General features: G+C 35.9%; 2 protein-coding genes across 2 annotated transcripts in view; one reads left to right on the top strand and one right to left on the bottom strand.

The window, feature by feature from the left end:
- Window positions 1-1,824: 1,824 nt before the first annotated feature.
- On the top strand, window positions 1,825-7,120 carry LOC119839017 (acyl-CoA Delta(11) desaturase-like). The gene is made up of 5 exons (XM_038365186.1): window positions 1,825-2,044; window positions 2,516-2,690; window positions 4,318-4,479; window positions 5,156-5,599; window positions 7,075-7,120. The coding sequence occupies exons 1-5, from the start codon at window positions 1,825-1,827 to the stop codon at window positions 7,118-7,120; spliced, it is 1,047 nt and encodes a 348-aa protein (XP_038221114.1).
- A 4,864-nt stretch (window positions 7,121-11,984) lies between these two features.
- LOC119838996 (Kv channel-interacting protein 1) overlaps window positions 11,985-25,924 on the bottom strand; it is a 49,685-nt gene continuing 35,745 nt past the window's right edge. Inside the window, exons 3-7 of the mRNA XM_038365165.1 lie at window positions 23,853-23,922; window positions 22,513-22,583; window positions 15,813-16,022; window positions 14,754-14,911; window positions 11,985-13,486 (exon numbers count right to left, since the gene is read on the bottom strand). Coding sequence (XP_038221093.1) covers window positions 14,783-14,911; window positions 15,813-16,022; window positions 22,513-22,583; window positions 23,853-23,922 — 480 coding nt within the window. The 3' untranslated portion in view covers window positions 11,985-13,486; window positions 14,754-14,782. The remainder of the gene's footprint in view (window positions 13,487-14,753; window positions 14,912-15,812; window positions 16,023-22,512; window positions 22,584-23,852; window positions 23,923-25,924) is intronic.

Here is a 25,924-nt window from a genome sequence, read left to right as displayed (position 1 = left end):
ACAAAATTTTAATTTGTTATTGGGTGTCAACAAATAACAATAAACGTGATTAATATACAATTGTTTTTATTAATTTATAAAACCTACTCATTCCATTGTTTTATAAAATTACGCGTTTCTCTTTTCAACCGACTTCAAAAAAGAAGATTTTCAATGCGACTGTTTTTTTGGGTTTGCGACTTTATAGCTTTCAGTGAGTGAACCGATTTTGACGATTCTTTTATTATTTGAAAGCTGGTGTCTCGTGTGGTTCCATTTAATAATAATAATAATAAGCCCGCAGGGCACCTTGTGGCGAGGTGTCGGGGAGTAGTGCCCCCGCGGTCCTTAGTTCTCCCGGGGGAGGTCCCTGTCCTCACCTCCAGACTGTCTCGGTGGCAGTTCGGAGTAAACAATGACGAGGTTCAGGATCCCCCACCTCTGGCTTGCCTTAATTGGCCGTCTAGAGTGGAGATGCAAGAGCTATATGCTCGGGGGTGGAAGTGTCTAATGGCGTAATGGTGGGGAAACCCAATCCGGGCCTGTGGGCCCGCGATGGTGACACCGGTGCCGCACCTCTCTACACCCCTAGCCAGTCAGCTGGTGTTGCCCCCTTGTTGCCATTTTAGGTATCTTTTTTGGGAGCCCATCGACCGAACTGGCAAGTCACCGTCTGCCACTATTTTTCAATTTTTCGAAGTTGAAAAGGCAGACGCCCATAGTTTTCCATAGACCCAACCTACCAATCCATCGAACACCCCCTTTCCATAGCCCAGTTTTTTTCCATGCCATTTTTTTGCAATAGTCCTACATCGGCCGCGGACTGCCCAGGGCTGTATCTCTATAGTGCAGTCATGGGCAGGCTGCGGCTGGTGTCCCACAACACATTAAATTCTCTAAAGGGCCTCTGGGTGTTGGATCTGTGTCCCCACGTAAGCCTTCCAAAAGACCAGGTGCTTTCCTTATGGAGGTACCCGAGCATTATGGAGAGATACACATAATAATAAAAAAAACATTTATTGATAACAAGGCCACACAGAAACAGATAAATGAAAAAAAAATTACTAAACTACTAAACTACTAAACATTTAAGTCTTGCCTCTTTTAAAAATCTTTCATTTCTAAATCTTTCTTCGTATTGAGAGTTTTAGATCAAAGAAATCACGCAATTGAAAATATCCCTATAATATTTATTTCGTAAGTATCTATTTAAGCATCGTTCACTAAATCGGAAGGCCTATTCCGTTAGATGGTGTTATTTGGTTGTTTTACTCCATAGTTCCCTGGGTTTTCAGCCGATTGCAGTGTTTCATTTTTTGTTTGATGGGATAGCTGTCATTTGCTCCCATTTTAAGCATCTGGCATTGTACCTGCCCCTAGGAACATGAGCTTTTTACAGAAAATAAGAACTTTGCCCTCTCCACCCAGGATATTTATTTATTTATTTATTTACACTTCATTGTTATAACACATTCTTAAAATATATGACTTAATACTAAACCAACACAGCGGCCTTAACACTAATGAGGGATCTCTTCCAGGCAACCAACTGTATATATGTATAATATATAAGACACAGATGTCATCTTGGTTTAAAATATAGACCTGTTTGCACTCGACTGCGATAGAAGGAGCTTTCAATCGCATGTGTTTTCAAACAGATCCGAATATTTGATTTAGGTTAAAGGGTAACAAACATACATAATTCCTCAAATACTTCAATTAGAAATATAATGTTTGAAATAATAATCTTTCAGTTAGCCAATTGATATATGAAAACGAACATCACAAATAATCAACCATTTTGCATCCAACCATTACATGACTTTAATTTACAGGTACAAAATGGCGTCCGACGTGACAGAGCAAGTAGAAATTACGCAAGAGACAAAAGAGGGCCTAGTGCCAGAAGACACCTTGGAAAAACTGGTGGCACCGCAGGCAGAGCCTAGGAAATACGAGATCGTTTATAAGAATCTCTTGACGTTTGGTTATGGACACTTCTGCCTGTTTTATTCAATATATTTGGCTTTCACGGCAGCCTGCTGGCGTACTATAATGTTTAGTGAGTAAATTTTATTTAGTAATAGACGCTCGTCTTGGCGCCACTTGGATAGCAAGATCCTGTGTTATCCCAAGGGAGCATTTAATCGGGATAAAAAGTATGCTACACCCAAGCCAGTTCATGTCCTGTCTGTATACCAAATTTCTTCAAAATCCGTTCATTAGCTATAGCTTCAGCGTGATTGATGGACAAACATCAAAACAAACAAAATTTTACATTTATAATACTAGCTGCGCCCCGCGGTTTCACCCGCGCATGTCCGTATCCCGTAGGAATATCGGGATAAAAAGTTGCCTATATGTTATTCCCGTTGTTCAGTTATCTACGTACCAAATTTCATTGCAATGTTCAGTAGTTTTGCGCGAAAGAGCAACAAACACACACATCCTTACAAACGTCGCATTTATAATATTAGTAGGATTAGTGTGAAAGATAAAATACGTAGTTTTGATTCCATTATATTTTGTCTAGATTACGTGATTTACGTGCTAGCGGCGTTGGGAGTGACAGCTGGGGCTCACCGCCTCTGGACCCATAGAGCTTACAAAGCCAAGATGCCTCTGCAGATCATCCTGATGCTGATGAATACCCTAGCATTCCAGAACACCGCGACGGACTGGGTCAGGGACCATCGAATGCACCATAGGTGAGATATACTTTTTTTAGACTCTTTATTTCTGGGTTGAAAAGGTTTTAATAGACTTCAAAAGAGGTTATTATAGACTTATAGACTTTTTTGCTTTTATATAACAATTTTTAGTTTAATTTTATCTGTTTTTTTTTCTATCTTTTAACGTTTAAATTTTTTTTTACCTTCAAGTGTATAATGAGCAGGGAAGGGACTGGCTCTCTTAACACAGGTTATACCTAGCAAGAGGGTCAGAGCCTCTCAATCAAATTGTACAAATACCAAGGTGAAATAAAGATTTATTATTATTTATTATTATAGACTGCATTTTCTTCGTGTTGATTTCGTAAACATAATGCTTTTTTTTATTTGAAAGCTCTTGTCTCTCATGTTTCCGGGTTATATTTGATCTAGTGCTGACAGTTTGAATGGGTTTTGGCGTTTTTTTAAAAATAATTAAATTGGTTTAAAGGCAATAAATTCCTAGAACTAATCCAGGATCGTGGATGTTTATATGATAAAATTGTACTGATATAAACGCGAAGTTTGTATATAAGAATGGATGGATGTATGGATGTTTGTTATTCCTTGGTTACTCTTTCGTTTTACTGTGTGAACGGATATGGACTTTTTTATGTAAAACTCGGGCATCCCGTGTGGTCCCATTTTATGTTTTGTAATATACTAGCAGTCCGTGATACATGGGAAAACCTACTGGTAATATGTATACATGTACAGGTAAAATTAGTGGTAATATGCCACTAGCACTCAGGTAAAATCGGGTAAATAATTCATGAAATCCATCAAGTAATTCCGGTGACTGTTCGCATTCAAACTCCAGAGCTTTATTATACGAGCTGTATCCCGCGGGGTCATTCGCGTGGTACCCGGGTAAAAAGTCTATGTGCTAATCCAGACTATAATCTATCTCTGTACCAAATTTCATTCAGATCCAATAAGGGTTAACGTGAAAGAGTAACGAAGTAACATTCATACATCCATCCATCCATCCATCTATTCTTCAATACTTACAAATGCGTGTTTATAATACTTGTAATATATAGATTTTTTTGTCTTAGCGGGTAACTGAGCTGGTGGTTAGCCTGATGGTAAGCGATCACCACCGCCCATAAACATTCGCAGAGGTAGTGCCTCTGTGATATGCTCTAAAGGGTAAAGGATAAGGAAAGGATTGACGACTTGGAAGAATGAATAAATTGGAAATTTTAAGGAAAAGGAAACGGGTCTACGGCTGCCCCACTTACTGTACGACACACAGTAGCATACTATCTCACGCCGGCTTTCTTTGGGGCTGTGGTACTGTCCCGAAGCCAGCTGGCCCAATGTATGGCGAAGCGTGTTTGAGTCCCTTATAAATACTAGCTGCGCTCCGCGGTTTCACCCGCGTAAGTCCGTATTCCGTAGGAATATCGGGATAAAATGCCTATATGTTATTCCAGTTGTCCACCTGTCTACGTACCAAATATCATTGCAATCGGTTCAGTAGTTTTTGCGTGAAAGAGCAACAAACACACACGCATCCTTACAAACTTTCGCATTTATAATATTAGTAGGAAGTAGGATTATGTATTTTTGTTGCACAAATGCATAAAGAGGTTTTTTGTTATTTTAATTTTTCTTTAAGATACTCGGATACAGACGCGGATCCGCACAACGCCACTCGCGGCTTCTTCTACTCGCATATGGGCTGGTTATTGGTGAGGAAACACAGGGAGGTAAAGAGGAGGGGCAAGTATGTCGACATGAGCGATATATACGCGAACCCTGTGCTGAAGTTTCAAAGGAAGTGAGTTAATAGCATAGCAATCTATATATATAAAAGAAAGTAGTGTTAGTTACACTATTTATAACTCAAGAATGGATTAACCGATTGGGCTGAAAATTTGTGCAGGGGTAGCTTAGAACCGGGGGAGGGATATAGGATATAAAAAACATTTTTATCCCGGAAAGCGCATGGGAACGGGAACATGCGAGGAAAACCTCGAGTCTATATTTCCTGCGACTACGCGGGCATAGCCGCGGGCGGACAGCTAGTGAATAATATAATAGGTGAATTTAAAAAATAAACGCCTCAATGATTGAATGTACTATAAATTGTCTCATTTGTTCTTATGCAGGGTATATTATGCAATAAAATTATTTGTTGCCCATGTGGTTCCATTAAAATTAGGTCTAGACTTCTGACAATTTGAAGGCAGTTTAGTTTTTTGTTAAAATTTTTTTTCGCGGTAGGCATTTGTCGTTTCATTAAAAATGTCATAATATATATAAATTACGTGTCACGTTGTTTGTCCGAGATTCTCAACTGACTTAAAGCATTTTCGTAAACCATGTGCAGTTTGATCCAACTTAAAAGATAATTTATATATTACGATAAATGACTACCCGGACGGAGCAGAGGCGTGCAATTTGATTTTTATTATTTCTTCAAGATTTTTTTATTTTCGATATCCCGCTTCCAGATACGCGATCCCCTTCATCGGTACAATAACATTTCTCCTACCAACCGTCATACCCTGGTATTTCTGGGGCGAAGACCTGTACACCGCTTGGTACATAGCGGTCGGTCGCTACATGTTCAACCTACACGGAACCTTCCTCGTCAACAGCGCCGCTCATTTGTGGGGCAATAAACCATATGACAGATACATAAATCCCAGCCAAAACCTGTCGGTTTCCTTCATCGCTTTTGGCGAGGGCTTCCACAACTATCACCACGTGTATCCGTGGGATTATAGGACGGCCGAATTGGGTAACGACTACATGAATTTGACGACACATTTCATTAATTTCTTCGCGTGGTTGGGCTGGGCGTATGACTTGAAAACGGTGCCGGATGATGTGATTAAAAGGAGAGCAGCGAGGACTGGTGATGGGAGCGATCTTTGGGGGAGAAAGGGTGATCAGTAAGCGAGGATTAGGCCAAAGGTAAGGATTAGGTTTGCTTACCATTGATCACGATGATTGAATGATTCGCAACAGTGAAGATAATAACGGTTGATATATTCGGTGGTAATTTAAGGAATTACTCATTTTCTAGTGCACAAGTTTCTGCAATTTTAGATGCCAATAACATTGCTTTTTTTTTGTTTTAATCCATGTGACATGCTTTATTTATTTATCTGTTAAGAATTCCCTACAATAAATTTGTCTTAACATGGTTTTCCGTGCCTTTAGTTACAGTAAATCACATTATAAATTGCGAATCAGTGTATTAAAAATATTAAAGAATTACAATAACAACAAAGTGATATTTTAAACTAATTAAAACAATAAGATAAACTGATGTTTTATGAACCTTAACCTCGAGGTAAAAGATGGGTGTTAAATGTTTGACGTCGGTATCTGTTTGTCTGCATTGTGGGTGTGTATATGTATGTGTGTGTGTGTGTGTGTGTGTGTGTGTGTGTGCTGTCTGCTGTGGCATAGTATCTCTCAAAGCGAAGTTTCTTTGAAAATCGGTCAAAGATGGCGGCCACTACAATATTATGTCAGACTAAATCTTTTCTCCCAACTCCCTCACTGCATCTCATTGTTTTTAGTGTTTAAGATATTTTCTTAATTCTATCGATTGTAACAGTAGGTACTTTGAAACATGCTTGTTAATATTTTAAAATTTTTAATTGTAAACTTTAACTGCGTTTGCCTTTTGATGTTTGTTACATTTATCCTATATTAAGATTGTTTGTATTATTTTGTAATTTAATCAAACGTTGGTAACAAATCAAATTTAATAAAAAATACATTATGTCAAATTTAAAATCAAAGATGGCCGTCTAAACGGAATGGAGCCAGAATATCTAGCAAAAAGTCTCCTTTGCACATCTATTTAATGTCATTATCATCAATATAATTGCAAAACGTGATTTTTAAAGTATATTACTTATGATAAGAACGTTACATATTTATTTTGTAGTTACGTTTCTCATTTAATGAATAAATTATGATTTTTATTAATTGTAGTGTTTTATTTCTCTTTTTATCCTTCCTTCTAAAATTATAATGTATGTCAATTCATGAATTTAAAACGACTAAAAAGACTGTAAAATAACCCTTAAATTTATAAGAAAAATATCAAAGATATAAATATATAGCTGAAGACACATTTTAATAATTGAATAAATTGTCTCACTTGCTCTTATACAGAGTTACATATGTTTGGAAATTAATTCTGGCGATCCTAATGAGACCCATAAGATAAATTCATGATATATTATGATATTTTCACTAATCCTTGATAAGTTACATTTTTAATTAAATCAGTCGATTTACAGTAGATCGGTCGAATGATCAATAAAGAAGAAGATAAGGAGTCGGTTGCGTATACTACAAGTGATGCTAATAAAAACGTGTAAATAATATAAAATATTATGTTTATGAGGAAAGTATTAAAGATATGGAACAAAGCTATAAACAGGAATTGTTGACGTTCTTTAGAACAGTGGAGCACAAAATAAATTAAAAAGTAAGGGAGGAGTGCATTTCGACCGCCCTAAACCTTTGCCCTCATTTGTCATATTGCCAAATGCTAATGTTAGTTACCATATGAAATTTTGTGTGCACATCGGGTATGTCTGAGAATCGGCCAACATCTATTTTCATACCCCCTAAATGGTAAGAGTAAGGCAGAACAGCGATTGTCGGGTCAGTTTGTAATATATAAGACTAAAACAACAGTAGATTTTGAACACAATAAATAATATTGAAATGCTTATTTTGTTCTTGTTTGCCTTTTTCTTAATTCCTACGCCTCAGCATATCTACATGAATATTATAAAGAGTAAACTTATTTATGTATGTTCGTAACGTTTTCACGCGAAAACTGCAGGACCTATTTCAAAAATTCTCATTTCAACATTGGAAAGCTGAAGCTTCTCTGATTGAGATAAGCTATATATGTACCACGTGCGAAGCCTGGCGAATCTGGGCGAGCCTGCTATAAACTGGCAACTTTGAAAAAAACATTAGAACGTTAGGTCAGAAGGCAAATAAAACACAAAATAACATGAAGAACTTTACTATTTTAACGTGGACGTGTTCAATCGACACAGCGAATCCCCTATTTACAATAAATTACACTCTTTCACAATAATTATTAATAAAAAAAAAGAATTCCCAACACCGCCATTAAATTTTCAAAACATCTGAAATATTTCATTGTTTTTATTAATAAATAACACATAATATAATTAGCGGGACAATATAAAGGTACATATAATTCGGCTGTAGATAAATTTGCTTAAATCAGTTTAATTTCATATTACATGAATATAAGAAATCTTATTATAACTATGTCAAACATGGAACAATATGAGCTCATCGAATTTTATAATTAAATGCTAATTACACGGCCTATATTAAAAATGGCGTAAAATAATTACGTTATTAGAATCTGTTTGTAAAAATATTGTTAAACTGTGCAAACTTAATTAACGAGAATAAAAATAATTATGTATCTATGAAATATTTACGAATCTGTCATATTTTATTGTCTGTTCCAAACACATTGCTATAGGGCAAAATTAAAAAAAAAACGGAACTTTACAATTGAATGACCAAATAATAATAATAAACCCTAAATGCAAATAGGATTATATTATAACATTAAAACGACCGTTTTGCCAATGCGCTTAGAATAGACAAATACGTTCTTTTTTCAAACACACCATTTTTAATATATAAATTTTGAACTAAAATTATAGGTACTACAGCTATGAAATAGTTAAATATTATTTATTAATAGTCTATTTATGCCTCTAAACTAATTCAACTTTAGGAAAACAATGGCTATTTTATAAAAATATCGTGTAAAATGAATTTTATAAGCCATCTCGTTCTATCGTGGTTGAAATTGACACGAGGAAGCGGGATAGAATGTTTTCTATTTTTTTATAATATATGAAACAAAAACTAGCCTTTGCATTTTCTATAGCACTAGCTAATTCAGTACTTGATAAAATCTAAGAAACAGCTCGTCAACATTGATTATTTGGTTGAGTTAAATTTCACATCTATTTCTGAACGAATATTTAGAAATCCATTTCTATTCGAGCGCTAAAACTCTGACAAAATTTCCCTCCAAGTAGTTTTGCTTATCATTCCACAAAAATTTCGACGAAATACTTGGCTTTTGGATATTACAAAAGTATTAATTAATGGCGTATTTATTTTACCATTACTCCGTAATATTCAACGTCACAATATATTACTTAAGAATTCGAATTTCATAAGATAGTTAATACTATAAGTTTATAATAATGCACATTGAAAGACTTATTAAAAAAAATACAGAAATAGTTTGAATTAAGAAGCTTTGATTCTCTATTATGCGCTTATATATTAAAAAAAAAAACAAAAAATTTCAAACCATCGCTTTTTTTCATAATTATTTGTTTTTTTTACAGTAACGCAATGCGTTTTAAGCAGGATAAATCGAATTCAATAAATTATAATAAACGACGGACAAATCTATCATCTAAAATATTATTTACAAGGCTTCATAAAAGAATTCAAATAAAACTTACGATAACTTAAAGTATGATATGAATATAATTGCATGCGTTAATAGATTGCTTTCAAATATGATATAACAATTAATAAAGTATACAGGCATTTATTTGAAACAGATTAAATATACCATGGACGTAGCCAGGGAAAGCTTTCAGGTGTTAAAAACTCCCGGAAATATTTAAAATTATAAAATAAAGAAGTGTGCGGCGCCTGTCATTGGACTTTTTATTATTTAGCTTCTTAATAAAGACTCCCATGATTCCTTGTGTGTTTTATTTCCATAGACAATATAATACTTTAATTTACTTTCTAAAACTATTGTCCGACTACGCCCGCGACATTTTTGCACAGATAAACAAGTAACACTCAGAATTTAAAGACTTTTTAACTGATTATAATTAAAGCGATAAAACTATTAAATTGTTTATCTGTTAAAAAGTATTTAATTCCTGAATAGCAGGTATTCGCGTTACATAAAACACAGGAAAACATGTTATATTTAAATAGTTGAAAACATTTTAATTCATTTGTACAGATTTCGAATAATCTCATACCGGTAAACTTTATAAACTATACAATTAGAGTAACGAGAATAGAAATAATATTAAATTTAATTAGGAACATAATATCTATTAATATAATCAATAATATAATAATAATTTAACAGTTTTTATAGATCTGTGAACGTGACTTAAAAAATAGATTAGGTTATGTAACCATAGACACGCAATTTTTGTGATATTTTTAAATGGCGAGTTATGGAAATCACATATTCTGTACGTTTTCAATTATATATTAATTATATTTTAATGGATATAATCTGTATAAGAAATAGTATACAATTAAATTAATTTAAATAATCATTTTTTTATATTGTTTTGATTTTAATATGATACAAATATATTATAATGTTTTATGTCAAACCAAATCTTTTTTTATTATTGCTCTTTTATCTTAATAACTTTTCGAAAGTAATAATTGTTATTTACAATGATGATAAACTATAAAAATTGTGACGTCACTATTGAGGTAGGTCAGTGCCGTAAGAAATCGATAGAAATATTTAGAAATTAAAAATGTAGCTTATTTTAACCGCGAAACATGGTTGATAATTTTAATAATTAAATGAGAGTATAATTTTAAAAGAAATACGGTTGTTTCTATAATTTCTGGTCAAATATAACATACATATATGATGTGGACACAGATGTTAAATCGGTTTTATTTTTTAATTTCTAAACATGTCATTGACAAGTAAGAAAACAATCGATACTCAAAAATTAAAATTCATACCCGGAACGCAAAAAAGCATTAGCAATTACGATTTTTTGTGTAAATGTTTAAGCGTTTATCAAAAAACCTACCCTGTTGTCTCGGTACATATTTAAAGAAATTTGGTATTATTTTTTTAATAAATTTTACAAAAATGCGCGTGGAATTTATTTAAAAATTATCATTTTTGTGCCTTATGTCAATCAGTTTAACAATACATACAGTTGTTCAACGATTGTACAAGATTGATAAGTCTGTCTGTTTGTTTATGCAAAATGCTGAAACACTTCGACTTGAAAATATAGAGTAGAGACCAAACGCACCCTATCTTTCAATTGGAAGTTATGCAATCGACGGAATTGTAATGTATTGAAAAGTATTTAAAATGACTTAAGTCCCTTTTTTATTCTTAAAAAAAACATTGTGATGTAGATAAAAAAAAAATTAAAAAAATTTTCAAGATCAAAATGAGCTAAAATTTGCATGTATTATGTATACAAATTAGACAAAATTAGAAAAATTAAAAAAATATTTTATCATGAGGCGGGATTCGAACCCTCGTTTTTTTTTTTGCCAAACTGTAGCCGTAGCATCGCCTTGCCTCTTGGCCACCCGTGATCCCTGATTTTGAGTTGAGTTTGATGAGTTTGTTTATACGCTCTAATCTCCGTAACGCCTGGACCGATTTCAATTTCCTTTCGCCGTTGGATATGTGCGTAATCTATGAGTGCTATAGGCTACGTGTACGAGCGAACCCGGGTCAGACGGCTAGTAAATATATATAGGTAAATTTGCAATGTCAAATTTGAACGACTGTAAGTTATGAAAACTATCCATACGTCTAAAATGTACTAGGTATATGACATGATTAATATAAGAGGTCATTCATGAATTACGTCACATGTTCAGGGGGGGGAGGTGTCACCGAAATGTGACATAGTGACTATGCAGGAGGGGGGGGGGGGGTCAAACCGTTGTGACGTCACATTTAAAATTCGACGTTTAAAATTAGCAAACTAGATTTAACAATCAAAACTGTATTCTTCGCTTAGATTTTTTAAAATGCCTGCTAAGATTGAAAATAGGTGACGTCACATCACGGGAAAGAGGCTTCATATAATATGGCAGCTTGTGTCACGTGGGAGAGTTAAAAAATCGTAAAGTTCATGTGACGTAATTGATAGATGGATAGATGGATCCTATTTCATTGTAAATAAATCCACGTGAAACGAAATTAATGAAATTTGTTAACAGACATTTTAGATGCTATTTTATCATGATCAATTATCTCATAATATTTAAAATAACGGAAACTCGAAGTCTAAACAGTTTCACCACTCACTGTTAACGTTTCTGATAGCTTATTTGACCTTTAACTTCCATACATTGTTAACTTATAGAGAAACTAATCATAAAATATTCAGAAACTAAGAATGCGGTCATAAGTCGTGTTTGACAAGGGTTTTCATGGGACTACTTTCTCTTCTCTTTTTGTTTTTTCTTTTTTTTGTTAAAAATTTGCGTATGAGTTATACAAACACCTGAAATATAATTAAAATAGGGTCGACGGCACATCGACGGACCACAGACCACAGTAGATTTTATTCAGTAGTGCATTGGCTCGCACGTAACTGTCAGTGTTGTCCTACTGTGGAAAAGATGTACTATGGTATTTTTGATAGTTGTTTCTGGTTTTTCATAATATCCGTAACAAACCTTGACGAACAATAATTTATAATCAAAATCAATGTACGCGTGTGTGGCGCCGGTCGTGGTAAACGTTTTAAGAGTGACTGGGCTGATTCGTTAGGCTTATTGTTCTGGTTTATTAAAGTAACACAAAAAATCATTATAAGAGCAAGTTATATGGAAAATTAAAAATAATCGGGTGACGTATCAAATTGTAATACATATTTTTAATCAGAATAATGGTAGTTTAATATATTCCCGTATTTTTTAAGATTCTCATTTTGACTTCAAGTCGGGCTTAACGTTATGTGGGGGGTATCCTGCCCCTGAACTAATTAACCCAGAAAACACACATGTATCTTCATGCATACAGGAGGTCATAATCAGCAACCTTAGCACAATGAAATGATATATATTCCAATATATTTGAAATAAAGAATACAACTGTCAATTTAAAGTGTGAACTCCAAGTGAGGAACAATGACAGTCATAAGCCGTATGACCCCTTTCCAAGAAGTTGTAGCCCAATCGGTATTGAAACTAGAAAATGAGATACAATGAATGAATGATTCACATTCATGGTTGCAAGTGGGAGCCTGTCACGAGCCCCTTGACCCTTTGACCCCTGACGTCAAATATATGCAAGAACAGGTTATCGCTGCCTTAATGAGGTAAAATGGTGGATATGATAGACTGGAATGATATAGGTTGAGACCAATGCGTATATTCGAATAACGGGAGTCAGGATCCCTTTCACATACATCCTTAAAACATCTTTGCAGTAGAATATGACTTCATTGAGGATATGAGATTTCATTACACCTCTAAATATGCCTCACAAATAACAAAATTCATACATTTAATATCCGCGTCAAAACTGGAAAATCAGATCAAGCTACACTTTTGTTTCTATGTTTATTGGGTAAAGACGATAGCGAGCCCCCAAGCGTCTCGTGACCCCCAACAACCACGCATGTGAATTCAATCATAACTAACAAGATGCTCACAACGCCTCCCACAAAACGTCAGCCGTACATACACGCGCGAAAGAACTTGCCATCTAGCAGTAAAGGGGTCAAGAGCCCCACAACCCCCACGACCCCCAAATCTCGCGACTCACGACACGACGAAGTACGCACAGCCAGGCCTAGAACTGGAAAATCAAAACGCTCTTGATCTTCGGCCGCAGCACGCGCACGTAGAAGCGTTCCACCGCGGCGAGGTAGTGGGGTGCGCGCGCGCGGCACGCGGCGGCGAGGCTGCGCAGCACGCCCGCGCGGCACCCGCACGGCGCGAGCCGGGGCGCCCGCTTGCGGACCAGCCTGGATGCACACACATTATTAACCGACTTTCAAATAGCTGGCAGTGGTGGCTCAGTGGTGAACCTCGGACTTCAAAATCGATAAGTCGGGGTTCGAGAGCGGGGCGAGCGTGCAGGGAATAAATTGATTTTTCAATTTATCTGCACATGTGGATAACATCACCATTGCTTAAAACGGTGAAGGAAAAACATCGTGAGGAAACCGGCATGTTCAAGAATCAAAAGTTTGACGACATGCGACATCTGCCAACCCGCACTTGGCCAGCGTGGTGGATTATGGCCTAAACCCTCATAGGAGGCCCGTGTCCCAGCAGTGGGAACATATATGGGCTGTTGATGTTGATGTTGATAAAATAGATGGAGACTCGACATTCATATACCTATCTAATATATAAAATTCACGTGTCACAGTTTTCGTTGCCATACTCCTCCGAAACGGATTGACCGATTTTGATGAAATTTTTTGTGCTTATCCGGTATCTATGAGAATCGGCCAACATCTATTTTTCATACCCCTAAATGATAAGAGTAAGGCAGAACAGCGTTTGCCGGGTGCAGCTAGTATTCATATATATTCATACATATTCATATATAGTATTTGTAACCTCATAAGTGATTTTGATGATTCGTTTTTATTTGGGAGCTGATATCTCCCAGAGACTTGTAAAATAATTATTGAAGTCTTATAATGGATAGATCTACCCCATTTACACTGCAAGGTAACATGGAATTTCAATTAATTATCGGAATGGGACAAGAATTTTTAAATGACTTTTGTTTATTGTTAAAAATTATTATTAAATGACATAGAAAGTCTATATTATGTGATTTGATTATTTTAAGAATACTTCCACGCCAGGTGGAATCCTATAATCATGAAAAATACATCAATATCACACAGATAACTAAACTTCAACTTGCTATCTATTAAGTAATGAAGGTAAACGCTGAGTTACCCCAATCTTACGAACAGACAGACAAACAAGACTTGTATCCATTAGTATTCATTCTTTATTCGAACCACAAGGGACTGAAACATGCTTCCTGAGTCTGTGTTCCCTGACGGGTATAATCTGGGGATCTTTAAAAGTATGTTCACTCTACTTTTAAAGATCCCCAGATTATCAGTCCCCCAGTCTACCAGTATACCCCAGTCAGGGTACCTCCTAGGGAAGCGCGCTCCATCTTAGACTACATCTACGCTTACAAGCAGGCGAGATGGTAGTCAAGCGTTTCCCTATCCCACAATTAAAAAAAAAATCCATTACCTAGTTTCGCGCGCTGTATCACTCTGACGTCATAGTCCTGTATCGAACATTTGGAGTGAACGAGTGATGACGTCATCCTTCAGGCACGATTCTAGAAACTCCTCAATGGTAATGACGCCATCTTGGTTCAAGTCCAGCTTTCTGAACACGCGGTCGACCTGTAACAGTATAAAAATTGCTATTTTTTTGCAATTGGACAAGAGAAACATGGTATACTCAAATTCAAATATTTATTTTGACGTGACAACGTCTTAAATTAGGTTGCGGCTCGGAGTCACTTATGAAAAAGTGTAACGCCCGGTAACGTTACGATGAGTCACCGAACTATCATCGGTCCGCCGTGCGCGCAGCACTAGAGAATTAGGCGAATTGCATCGGCGAGTGCTTGTGTCTCTGTCTCTCTCTATTTAGTAAACAAAATATATTTTCTATAGTTAAAATTTGTGCAATTCTTATTTTCATTCAATTCCTTGTTCCTATTGTGCAATTTAATAATATTCATATCAATAAATATTAAGAGAAAAAGACGTTGTCACGTAAAATCTTCGCCCGTAAAACCGACTTTACAGGCAACCATTTTTTTTTCAATAAGACTTCACATGGAAGCACTTTTGAGTTGTCATAATATAGTTTTAACATTTCGGAATTCGGACCACCGATTCGGAAAGTGATCTAAGAACCTAAGCGTTCAAAGAAATCTTAAATTTATCAATATGCAGTAGGTTGTAGGTGCACTGGGTAGATTAAGACCAGCACTCTCTTAGGCCCTTTGTTTTAGCAGTAACAAAAAATATGGTCTATCGATGAAAAATGACTATCGTTTATATATAATAATACTAGATGGCGTTAGCTGGAGGCCCGTTTCCTTTTCCTCCCCGTGCATTCCTTCTTTCCTTTTCTAACTACATTCCTTAAAAGCGGGCAGCTCATATACAGAGCCACTACCTCTACGAATGTTCATGGGCGGTGGTGATCGCTTACCATCAGGCAAACTACCAGCTGAGCTGCCCGCTGTGATATAGAAAAATAAAATAACTGACCAAGACTACGTGAGATTACCTGTTCATTAGCCTTAGCGTCATCTATCCTAGCGGCTGGTGAGCCAGGTGGCGCTCTTCGCCCCAGCAGCTCGTGCACCGCCACCACCACCTCGCCCAGTTCCTGTCTGGTGATAGCGCCGTCCCCATCTACGTCGTAGAGGCGGAACGCCCAGCGTAGGCGCTCGTAGACCGAACCGCGTAGCAGCGTAGACAGGGTAACTAGTAGTTCCTGAAATTTTATATGATTTTTCATTATTAACTAGAAATTTTATGTTCCTTTCTTTTTCTTTTGTTTAAGACAATGATGAGTTCTGAAAATCTCTAAAAATCCAGTATGTAAAGTGTTGGTAGATAATAATTAATTAATAAATTGTGTGAGTTTAAGTCAATACAAGACAGAGCTTCCTTCCTCTTTTGGGGGAAATCCTGATTTTCCATTAAATAAGAAGTGTTAAAGCCATTGTCTGCATCAATCGCATACTAATCAATCACTACATAGTATTAAGCAAAGTCGCTTCCCGCGTCTGTCTCTATTTACGTATGCTTAAATATTTAAAACTATACAACAGAATTTGATAGTTTTTTTAATAGATACAATGATTCGAAAGGAAGGCTTATATGATTAATAACATCTATTAAACTACTAGCTGCGCACCGCGGTTTTACCCGCGAAAGGCCATATCCCGTAGGAATATCGGGATAAAAACTAGGATAATATATGTTATTCCAGTTGTCCAGCTGTCTCTACGTATCAAATTTCATTGCAACCGGTTCAGTAGTTTTTGCGTGAAAGGGCAACAAACACACACACATCCTTACAAACTTTCGCATTTATAATATTACTTGTAATCCAAATTTTACGCGTGCGAAACCGCGGACAAGAGATACGGTATGTATATGGAATACAGAATCAGCACTCTTCACCCTCCATTCGAAAATGCTCACCTCGATCCCAAAATCACGCACAAATTACGCTCAAATCTCGCTCAAACGAAGCAAATGACGACGTGAACAAACGGCCCTCACGCACACCCCTACGCGTGTACGCGAATTGCATCTGTGTTGTGTCAGTGAAAAACATGGGTACAAAACGTATAAAACATGAAATTTGATCTATCTGTATGGAATTTTAAGCCGGGGTGAGGTCATTCGGAGCGAAACATTATTGTTTATTAATCCTTGATGCACAGAAGGGTTTCTATATGTAATTATCTGTAGCAATAAAAAAAAAATAAAAATGTATTTATCTGTAGCAATCGCGATCGAAATAAAAAAAAAAAAATACATACATGACGCGTTGTATTTTGATAAAAAAACAATTGTTTTTATTATTCATAGCTTGTTGATTACCATGTTACTAATGTACTATTAAAATATTAAGTATAAAAAACGATCAGTCATCGCGCTTAGCCACTTCCACGCCCCCCATTTTTTCCCCCTCTCTAGGCCTTAAGCGCCCACAAGGGGGTGTTATTGCCCTCTTTTAGAAGACTGATTTAGTATTTTCTTGTGTTTGATTTTACGCGATCATTATACATTAAGAAATTGAAAACTTTTTAACGGTTTTAAACGCGATTTGTTCATTATATAACACTTTACAGCGAGCGTGGTCACGGGTTAATAATATAATGAATAAATCGCGTTTAAAATCCGTTAAAAAGTATTTGATTTCTAAAAAAGACTGATTTAATCTATTGGTCTTTTGTGATAGTTTTAACTCAGTTTGGGTAAAAAGTGTTTTCTAACGGATTTTCAACACTGATTAAATAATCAACATCTCAAGCAATAAGTAGTCGGAAAATCCCTAACTACCTTCAATTAAATTAGGTATATGTTTAGTACCAGTAATATCTATACTCATTAGTTTTTTTTATTGTTTCCTTGGTTAATTGGTAAGTGTAGAACCGAGGTGTATTTTATACTTATATTTCTGTAGTATTGGTATTACTTCCAATTGGGGTTTAACAAAGAAGGTCTCTGTCTGGTCGGACACAGAAGGCTGATCAATTACTTATTTATTTCTTGTGTTTCATTTTACGCGAGTATTATAGATTTAGAAATCCCGTCAGTCAGGTCAGGTCAGTCTCCCCATGACCACGCTCGCTGTAAAGTGTTCGAAACGTCGGGTTAATAATATAATGAATGAATCGCGTTTAAAATCCGTTATAAAGTTCTTAATTTCTAAATACTTATTTGTTGTCACGTACACGTCTTGTCTTGTGAAGACAATTGATCAGTGAAACAGATGTATGATGCATCTGCCCCATACCCCACAAGGGAACACTGAAACTATTTTTTGCTTTTCTTAATTTTTAAACTAACCAATCAATAAATATTTCTAACAAAAAACTTAAACGACTTAAAATTGTCAGAACTAGACACTAGGGTCCACTCGGAAGCCACCAGCTATCAAATAAAAACAAACTCCGAAAGCTACTCGCCAAGTGAAAACTTCTAAAATGATAAAATAAAAAATAAAGTGGAATTGCGAATCTCCGCATTTTTCGAAGTCGGTTGAGAAGATTGCAATCGACTTCTAATTAACAACACTTGACTACAACAGGCATTTCCACGTATCCGAGCCTACGAAAATAGCAATCTAGTGCTCTCCAGTCTAGACTGAATACCTAGGCTATTACAGGCTTGGCGGCTCGCCAGAACGCCCGTTTGACAAGGGTGTAAATTGCTGTGAATTTGACGTGTATCGCGATAAAACAATTTGAGTTTTTGTGACTAGATGGCGCAGTGATGACCCCGTTTTAAACTTCCTTCAAAAGAGGTTCTATGCGCCACTTTATTTTTTTTTACCATTGTGTCAAAGTAGGTTTAATATAAAACTTGAATAGACGTTTTAATTCGATTATGATTTGATGACCAACCACAGGAGGATAGTTTGTAAAATTCATATCTTAATCCTTCCTACTTAATATTATAAATGCGAAAGTTTGTAAGGATGTGTGTGTGTTTGTTGCTCTTTCACGCAAAACCTACTGAATCGATTGCAATGAAATTTGGTGCGAAGACAGCTGGACAACTGGAATAACATATAGGCAACTTTTCATCCCGATATTCCCACGGGATGCGGACTTACGCGGGTGAAACCGCGGGGCGCAGCTAGTAATGCATAAATTACGCGTCACGTGTCCGCGATGGACTCTTTAAACTACTCCACCAATTTGTAATCAAAGCGTCATGCAGCTGGTAAGAATATATGTTATACAGACTGTCTACATCTGTATAACATATACATTTTTTTTATGTCATAGCGGGCAACTGAGCTGGTGGTTCGCCTGATGGTAAGCGATCACCACCGCCCATGAACATTCGCAAAGGTAGTGCCTCTGCGAATGTGCTGCTCGCTTTTATGAGAGAAAGAAAGAGAAAAGGAAAGGATTAAAGTCTGGAAAGTAGGTATGGACTGGGATGGGTGAGGAAAAGGAAACGGGCCTCCGGCTCCCCCACTCACCGTACGAAACACAGTGGCATGCCACTATTTCACGCCGGTTTTCTGTGGGGGTGTGGTACTTCCCCGGTGCGAGCTGGCCCAATTCGTGCCGAAGCGTGCTCGACTACCACAATGATATATTATATCATACATAATATAAGAGACCGACATATTTTAACCAAAAACCTTTGCATTTTTATAACCAAGACAGCGCTTTTATAGGAGCACTAAGGCTATATTGAGGCGCAGGTGCGTCCCGTAAAGGCGGGAATGTTTTCCGTGCTTATTTTTTGTAAGAAAATACCTCACATTTGATGATTGACTAAATGATAGAGTATATGCCCTAGTTGTGCTTCCCCGTAGTATATATATAGGCTATGTCATTCAGTGAAGTTGCAGCTTTCTAATGGTGAAAACATTTTTGAAATCGGTCCAGCTTTTGTGCGAAAACATTACAAACATACAAATCTTTCCTCTTTATAATATACTAGCTGCGCCCCTCGGTTCCACCCGCGTAATTTCGTATCCCATTGAAATATTGAGATAAAAAGTTGTCTATATATTACTCCAGTTGTCCAGCTGTCTACGTACCAAATTTGATTGCAATCGGTTCAGTAGTTTTTTCGTGAAAGAGCAACAAACACACACATCCTTACAAACTATCGCATTTATAATATTAGCAGGAAGTATAGATGGCATTCTATGTTATTTATAAACGTGTCACCTTAAGACCTTAGATTAGACCTTAAAACTTTAAGACAATTTTCCTCGCGTAAAGTGCGATCCCGTGAAATTTCGGCATAAAACTAGCCTAAATTATGTTCTACAAACAGAAATCTAGGAAAGGAACTGAGGAAAGTTTAACACTAATAATGGCAACACAAGCAAAACAGATTTTGTAGACATTGCAATGACCAGACGGAGATGATATTGTAGTATCGTTTATTGACTTAGAAAGTAACTTAGATATTTCTTAACTTTCTTACATTGTAATATTATGTCACAATAGACCTATTCGATTTCCCAGTTTCTCTCGGAAAAATAAAATCAGACAACCGCTGGTGGCTCCTTTGACAACTACCACATAAAAAAACCAATAAAAATGACCTACTTCACGAAGTGGTTTTAAGTTTCGACAAACATACATTTATTCAAGAAAAACAGAGATAAAAACTATTGGAATAAATATGTAGATTAAACTCACGTTCGCATTCGTAAAGTTTGCGAAGGCAATAAAACATTAGGGTATATTACTAAAGGAAAAGTATGACACATAACTAGGTCATGACGTTGTTTGTTTTCGCAATGACCGGTGTGGATCAAAACAAGAGCATTATATGTGGTACGAAAGATTACGAAGGAGGATAAATGCGCTGTATCTACAGAGCTTTTCTTTTATGTCATCGTCGGCAATGGAGCCGGTGGGTCGCCTGATGGTAAGCGCTACCACCGCCAGAAAAATATGATGTCTTATTTCTTTTATTTTTTATTTTTCTTTTATTTATATTCTGGGTCTATTGCTTTTTCACTATGTAGAAATGTAATTGAAAAAATCATTCGTAAATTATGTACCTATTTCAAGAAATTTCGAGTAAAGAATTGTATGTTTAATTTAAAATATTCAAGGTTGGTACAGAATATATTTATAATATGCTATGTAGAAATATTTCAGTGCAAATTTCGTAATATTGCCCATTCCATGTGGTTTTCATCTGGGAATTTCGCGCCACAAATTGTCACCTGCAACCACAGATAGTAAATAGCGCGGGAATAGCTGCAATTTTTCTATCAGAAATGAGGTTCTAATTATTGATAATGAATATAGATAATATAGACAGATATGTTTATAAAATACTAACTAAGTATAGGCTATATTTATCTGAAAGATTAATGACTGACTTGAAGTCTTACTTCCTCTAATATAGTATATGTAAGGAAATTATTGAATCCTGGCGATCTTAACTAAAATAAAAAAACGGCATAAAATTTCATAAATAATGAAAATTTATTCCTGATAAGTGTACAAATTTTTAAAAGTGGGTTTAAATCGAGTCTAAGTGAGTCAGTCATACATATATCGTAGGATATTATAGTTGCAGTTACCAATAATTACGCGTGAGATAAATAATGATGTTTTCATAAATTTATGAAGACGTTTTAAGACTTCGAATAAATTGAATAACTTATAAGCATTTCTTTAACAGGAGGAAGTTATCTATCGTATTGTTTGAAAAGTTTTATTTATAGATTTAAACATTTAACATTTTATACAAGAGCAAATAGCGATTTTAGCTCGCCTTTCATGAAAATAACAGCATAAGCATTTCCTGTGTTTATTCACTAGCTTTCGGTCCGCGGCTTTGCCTGCGTGGTCTATGGAAAGATAGACAGTTTTTGGGATTTCCGGGAGAAAAACTCTCCTGGGTCCTTTCTCGGGTTATAAAATATCTATGTTACAAATTTAAACCAAATCGATTCAGCCATTTTTGAGTTACAAATAGTATAACATAAAGTTTTTTTTACCCGTAGATTTATGAGAGAACTACAAAGTATAAAGCGAAGTCGTTTCCCGTATCTGTCCCTATGTATGTATGCTTAGATCTTTTAAACTTCACAACGGATTTTGAGTGGGTTTTTTCAATAGATAGCTTGATTTTAGAGGTAGCTTTACATGTATAATAAAATCTATTAAGCTACTAAGGACTTAGCGCGTGCGCACCGGCGGGCAAAAACTAGTAAATAAAAGAAAAAATAAGTTAGAACTCAATGGATTCGTCGGAGCATATAACATCAAAAATACTTTTTTTACAGTTGGTTTCTTTCTTTAAATAATTTAATGAATAAATCGCTTTTAAATTCAGTTAAAAAGTCTTTAATTTCTTAATGCATAATACCCGCATAAAATCAAGCAGAAGAAAATAAACGCTTATCTCAGGAACTACTGGTCCGATTTTAAAAATTGTTCCAATGGTAGATAGCCCATTTACAGAGGGATGCTTTAGGCTATATAACATCAGGTATGTGGGTAAAACTGCGGGCCACCGCTAGTCACTACATAGTATAAAACAAAGTCGAATCTCTGTACCTATATCCCTATGTATGCTTACCTCTTTAAAACTACGCATCGGATTTTGATGGGGTTTCTTTTAAGAGTGTGTGTTTCTTTTAAGTGATTCAAGTGGAAGGTTTATATGTATAAAAGCATTTATTAAACGGCTCCGAATTTAAAGCGTGCGAAGCCGCGGGGCACAGCTAGTTTATATATAAAACTTACCCTGAAACTTATAGCGCCGCTGCAGTTCACGTCAAATGCTTTAAACACGTAATGGGCGTACAGCGCTGAATCTGAAAATATAAATGTATATAATATAACCATATCCTCTTCCTTACCCTTCCCAGTCCTTTATTGAAGTGAAACTTCTTTAGAATCGTTGTGATTTCAAACCTGATGCAACGGAAAAACGACAGGTAAGAGACGCAAATACGAAAATGTGTAGAATGAAGCCGGCAAAGAGTGAGACAGAAATATACATACTATTTTATATTACTGAAGTTTCACTTCTATCGTGTGTGAGTCGCAGACACACCTTTTTTTTTCCTCTCGTCAATCCTTTCTAATTGCCTTTCAAATTTTTTTTTTTAATGTCACAGTCGGCAATGGGTGAGCTGGTGGGACGCCTAATGGTAAGCGCTACCACCGCCCATGATAAGATCCCAATTAGAAGTCGGCAATCCATTTGTAGAGGTGTAAGGACCGCAATGGACCTTACGCCTCTCCAAATGTCCACGGGCGGTGGTAGCGCTTACCATCAGGCGTCCCACCAGCTCCATTGCCGACTATGACTTAAAAAAATATAAATTACGTGTCACAATGTTTGTCCGCTTGTACTCCAAAACCACTCAACCGATTTTAATCAAATCTGCACATATTATCCCGATATTCCTACGAGATACGGACTTACGCGGGTGAAACCGCGGGCCGCAGCTAGTATTATAAACGCGACAGTCTTTACGTGTGAATAGATAGATGGCAGTGGCGTAGCTATCATAGGGCCAGGTGGTGCAGTGCACCAGCGCCCGGAGCTCAGGGGGCCCTCTAACCTCCGCTTTGAAAGAGGGTAGGAAGGCGGAAAGAGGGGAGGATCACCCGATTCTTCCTCTATGCACCAGGGCCCTTGTCCCCCTAGCTACGCCTCTGATAGATGGATGTATGTATGTATGCGGTGAAGGAAAACGTCGTGAGGAAACCGGCATATCCAAGCATCAAAAGTATGACGACGTGTGACATCTGCCAACCCGCACTTGGCCAGCAGAACCTAAAATTGGTCTAATTACACTAATATCATAAATCTGAACGATTGTTTGTTTGGATGTTTGTCCGTCAATCACGCTGAAATAACTGAACGGATTTTGAAGAAATTTGGTATACAGACAGATTATTGAGCTGTCTTGAGATTATATGACTTAGCACGATTACATGATCCTTGGGATAAAACAGGAATCTTGATATCCGGGCGGAGCCGGGACGAGCGTCCAGCACCTCATCAAATTTTGTCAAAATCTGTACTTAATAATAACTTAAACTAACTTAAAATATTACTTAAAATAACTTACTGCCGTGGGGAAAGAACTTCGCATAAATGTCTTTGAATGATTCCTCGTGCACCACGCCTTCGGGACACTCCTGCAATTAGAGTTTATTTGTTAATCTTAATATATAAAATTCTCGTGTCACAGTTTTCGTTGCCATACTCCTCCGAAACGGCTTGACCGATTCCTCTGAAATTTGGTAAGCATATTGGGTAGGTCTGAGAATCGGCCAACATCTATTTTTTATCCCGATACTCCTACGGGATACGGACTTACGCGGGTGAAACCGCGGGGCGCAGCTAGTTTTACATAAAAATCAAAAATTATACTAGTCTCTTGCGTTTGATTTTAAGCGAGTATTGTACTTAAATATAATTAAAAGGAGTTGAACCCTGATTGTAAAGGCATGTATTTACTACGAGTGAAGCTGTGCTGGAGCACTACTGGTTTAAAAATCCATAAATGTAATTTTTGATTTAGAAATTAAAAACTTTTTAACGGATTTTAAACGCGATCGCTGTAAAGTGTTCGAAACGTCGGGTTAATAATACAATGAATAAATCGCGTTTAAAATCCGTTAAAAAATTTTTAATTTCTTAATCAAAAATTACATTTATGGATTTTTAAACTAGTGCTCTAGCACAGCTTCACTCGTAGTCAATACATGCATTTACAATCAGGGTTCACCTACATCTCCAAATGCAACTTTTATCTAAATAATTTTTTAATAATAATTTATTTCGTCGTATTATTATTAATTATTATAAATATAAATACATTAAAATAATTTATTTCATATATCATCTTACTATTAGTATTTCTTATAAATATGAATATATTAAATTTAGTATAAATACCGATTTTCATTTTACATATCTATAAGTGTGTATGTTTATATGTATGTATGTTTATTCTGTTGACTGGCACTCCAACAAGGTGCTACTGAAAATCAGCGCTGCGCATACGCGTAGCACATACTGAGTAGTTACCCTTTTTAGCACCACACCGATTAGTTATAAGTGCATTTTTTATTATACTTACGTTTGTAAAGATTCCGTTGTGTTAAATCGATCGATCGATCGATCGATTGATTGATTGATTGATTGATTGATTGATTGATTGATTGATTGATTGATTGATTGATTGATTGATTGATTGATTGATTGATTGATTGATTGATTGATTGATTGATTGATTGATTGATTGATTGATTGATTGATTGATTGATTGATTGATTAGAAGTTAATTAAAAGAACACATATACACGACAATTGCAATACAAAAAAACAATTAAATAAAATAGAATTTACACACAGAGGAAAAAAACCCGGACAGAGACAAATGTGCACTGTGTTCTTATAAAGGCTTTTGGCTCAGCATGAATGACAGAGTCGATGGGACCCTGACGCTGATACTAGACCATTACTACTTGAGGGTAGAAGAACATAAGATACAAAAAATAATTAAATAAATACGGTTACAATTGAGGGAGAAAAAAATAAATAAACATTCTATATTCCTTTCTTGGTTTCTAATTTCGGAAATCGGTCCAATAGTTTTTGATATAAGCGCGCTCAAACAAACAAACTCTTTAGCTTCATATAATTAGTACAGATTGTGAAAATATACAATATGAAATTGACAGAGTTTCATACAACAGACTGAATTAATTTTTTAAATTTAAATAATTAATTTATTATTAACTGGCAAGTTAACTACTCAATCAGTTTCTATTTAAAAATACGAAATAATACATTCTATTAGGAAAAAGATTCATCATAAGCGGTAGTTGATAAATAAATAATTAACAAAAAATTTAGTTTTTCCTCACACTAGATGAAATATATGAATTACTAGCTGACCCGGCAAACTCAGCGTTTGCCGGCCGCTAATGTTGGCCGATTCTCAGACACATATGCACACAAAATTTCATAAAAATCGGTCCAGCCGTTTCGGATGGGTTCGGTAACTAAAATTGCGACACGGGAATTTTATATAAGATTACGCTAATAATATATAACTAGCTGTGACCCGCGGTTGAAACCGCGTAAGTCCGTATCCCGTAGGAATATCGGTATAAAAAGTGTCTATGTGTT

Source organism: Zerene cesonia, unplaced genomic scaffold (genome assembly GCF_012273895.1).
Source record: "Zerene cesonia ecotype Mississippi unplaced genomic scaffold, Zerene_cesonia_1.1 Zces_u007, whole genome shotgun sequence".
Lineage (NCBI taxonomy): Eukaryota > Metazoa > Arthropoda > Insecta > Lepidoptera > Pieridae > Zerene > Zerene cesonia.
The sequence above is the reverse complement of the archived record's forward strand: the minus strand, read 5'-3'. Positions and strand labels throughout refer to the sequence as shown.

Bases quoted from the DNA above. Each gene is read 5' to 3' on its own strand.
- LOC119839017 (XM_038365186.1), top strand. From the start codon at position 1,825: ATGGCGTCCGACGTGACAGAGCAAGTAGAAATTACGCAAGAGACAAAA. The intron at 4,480-5,155 runs GTGAGTTAATAG...TCCCGCTTCCAG, and splicing joins GTGCTGAAGTTTCAAAGGAA to ATACGCGATCCCCTTCATCG. The intron at 5,600-7,074 runs GTAAGCGAGGAT...TATGTTTATGAG, and splicing joins TGGGGGAGAAAGGGTGATCA to GAAAGTATTAAAGATATGGA.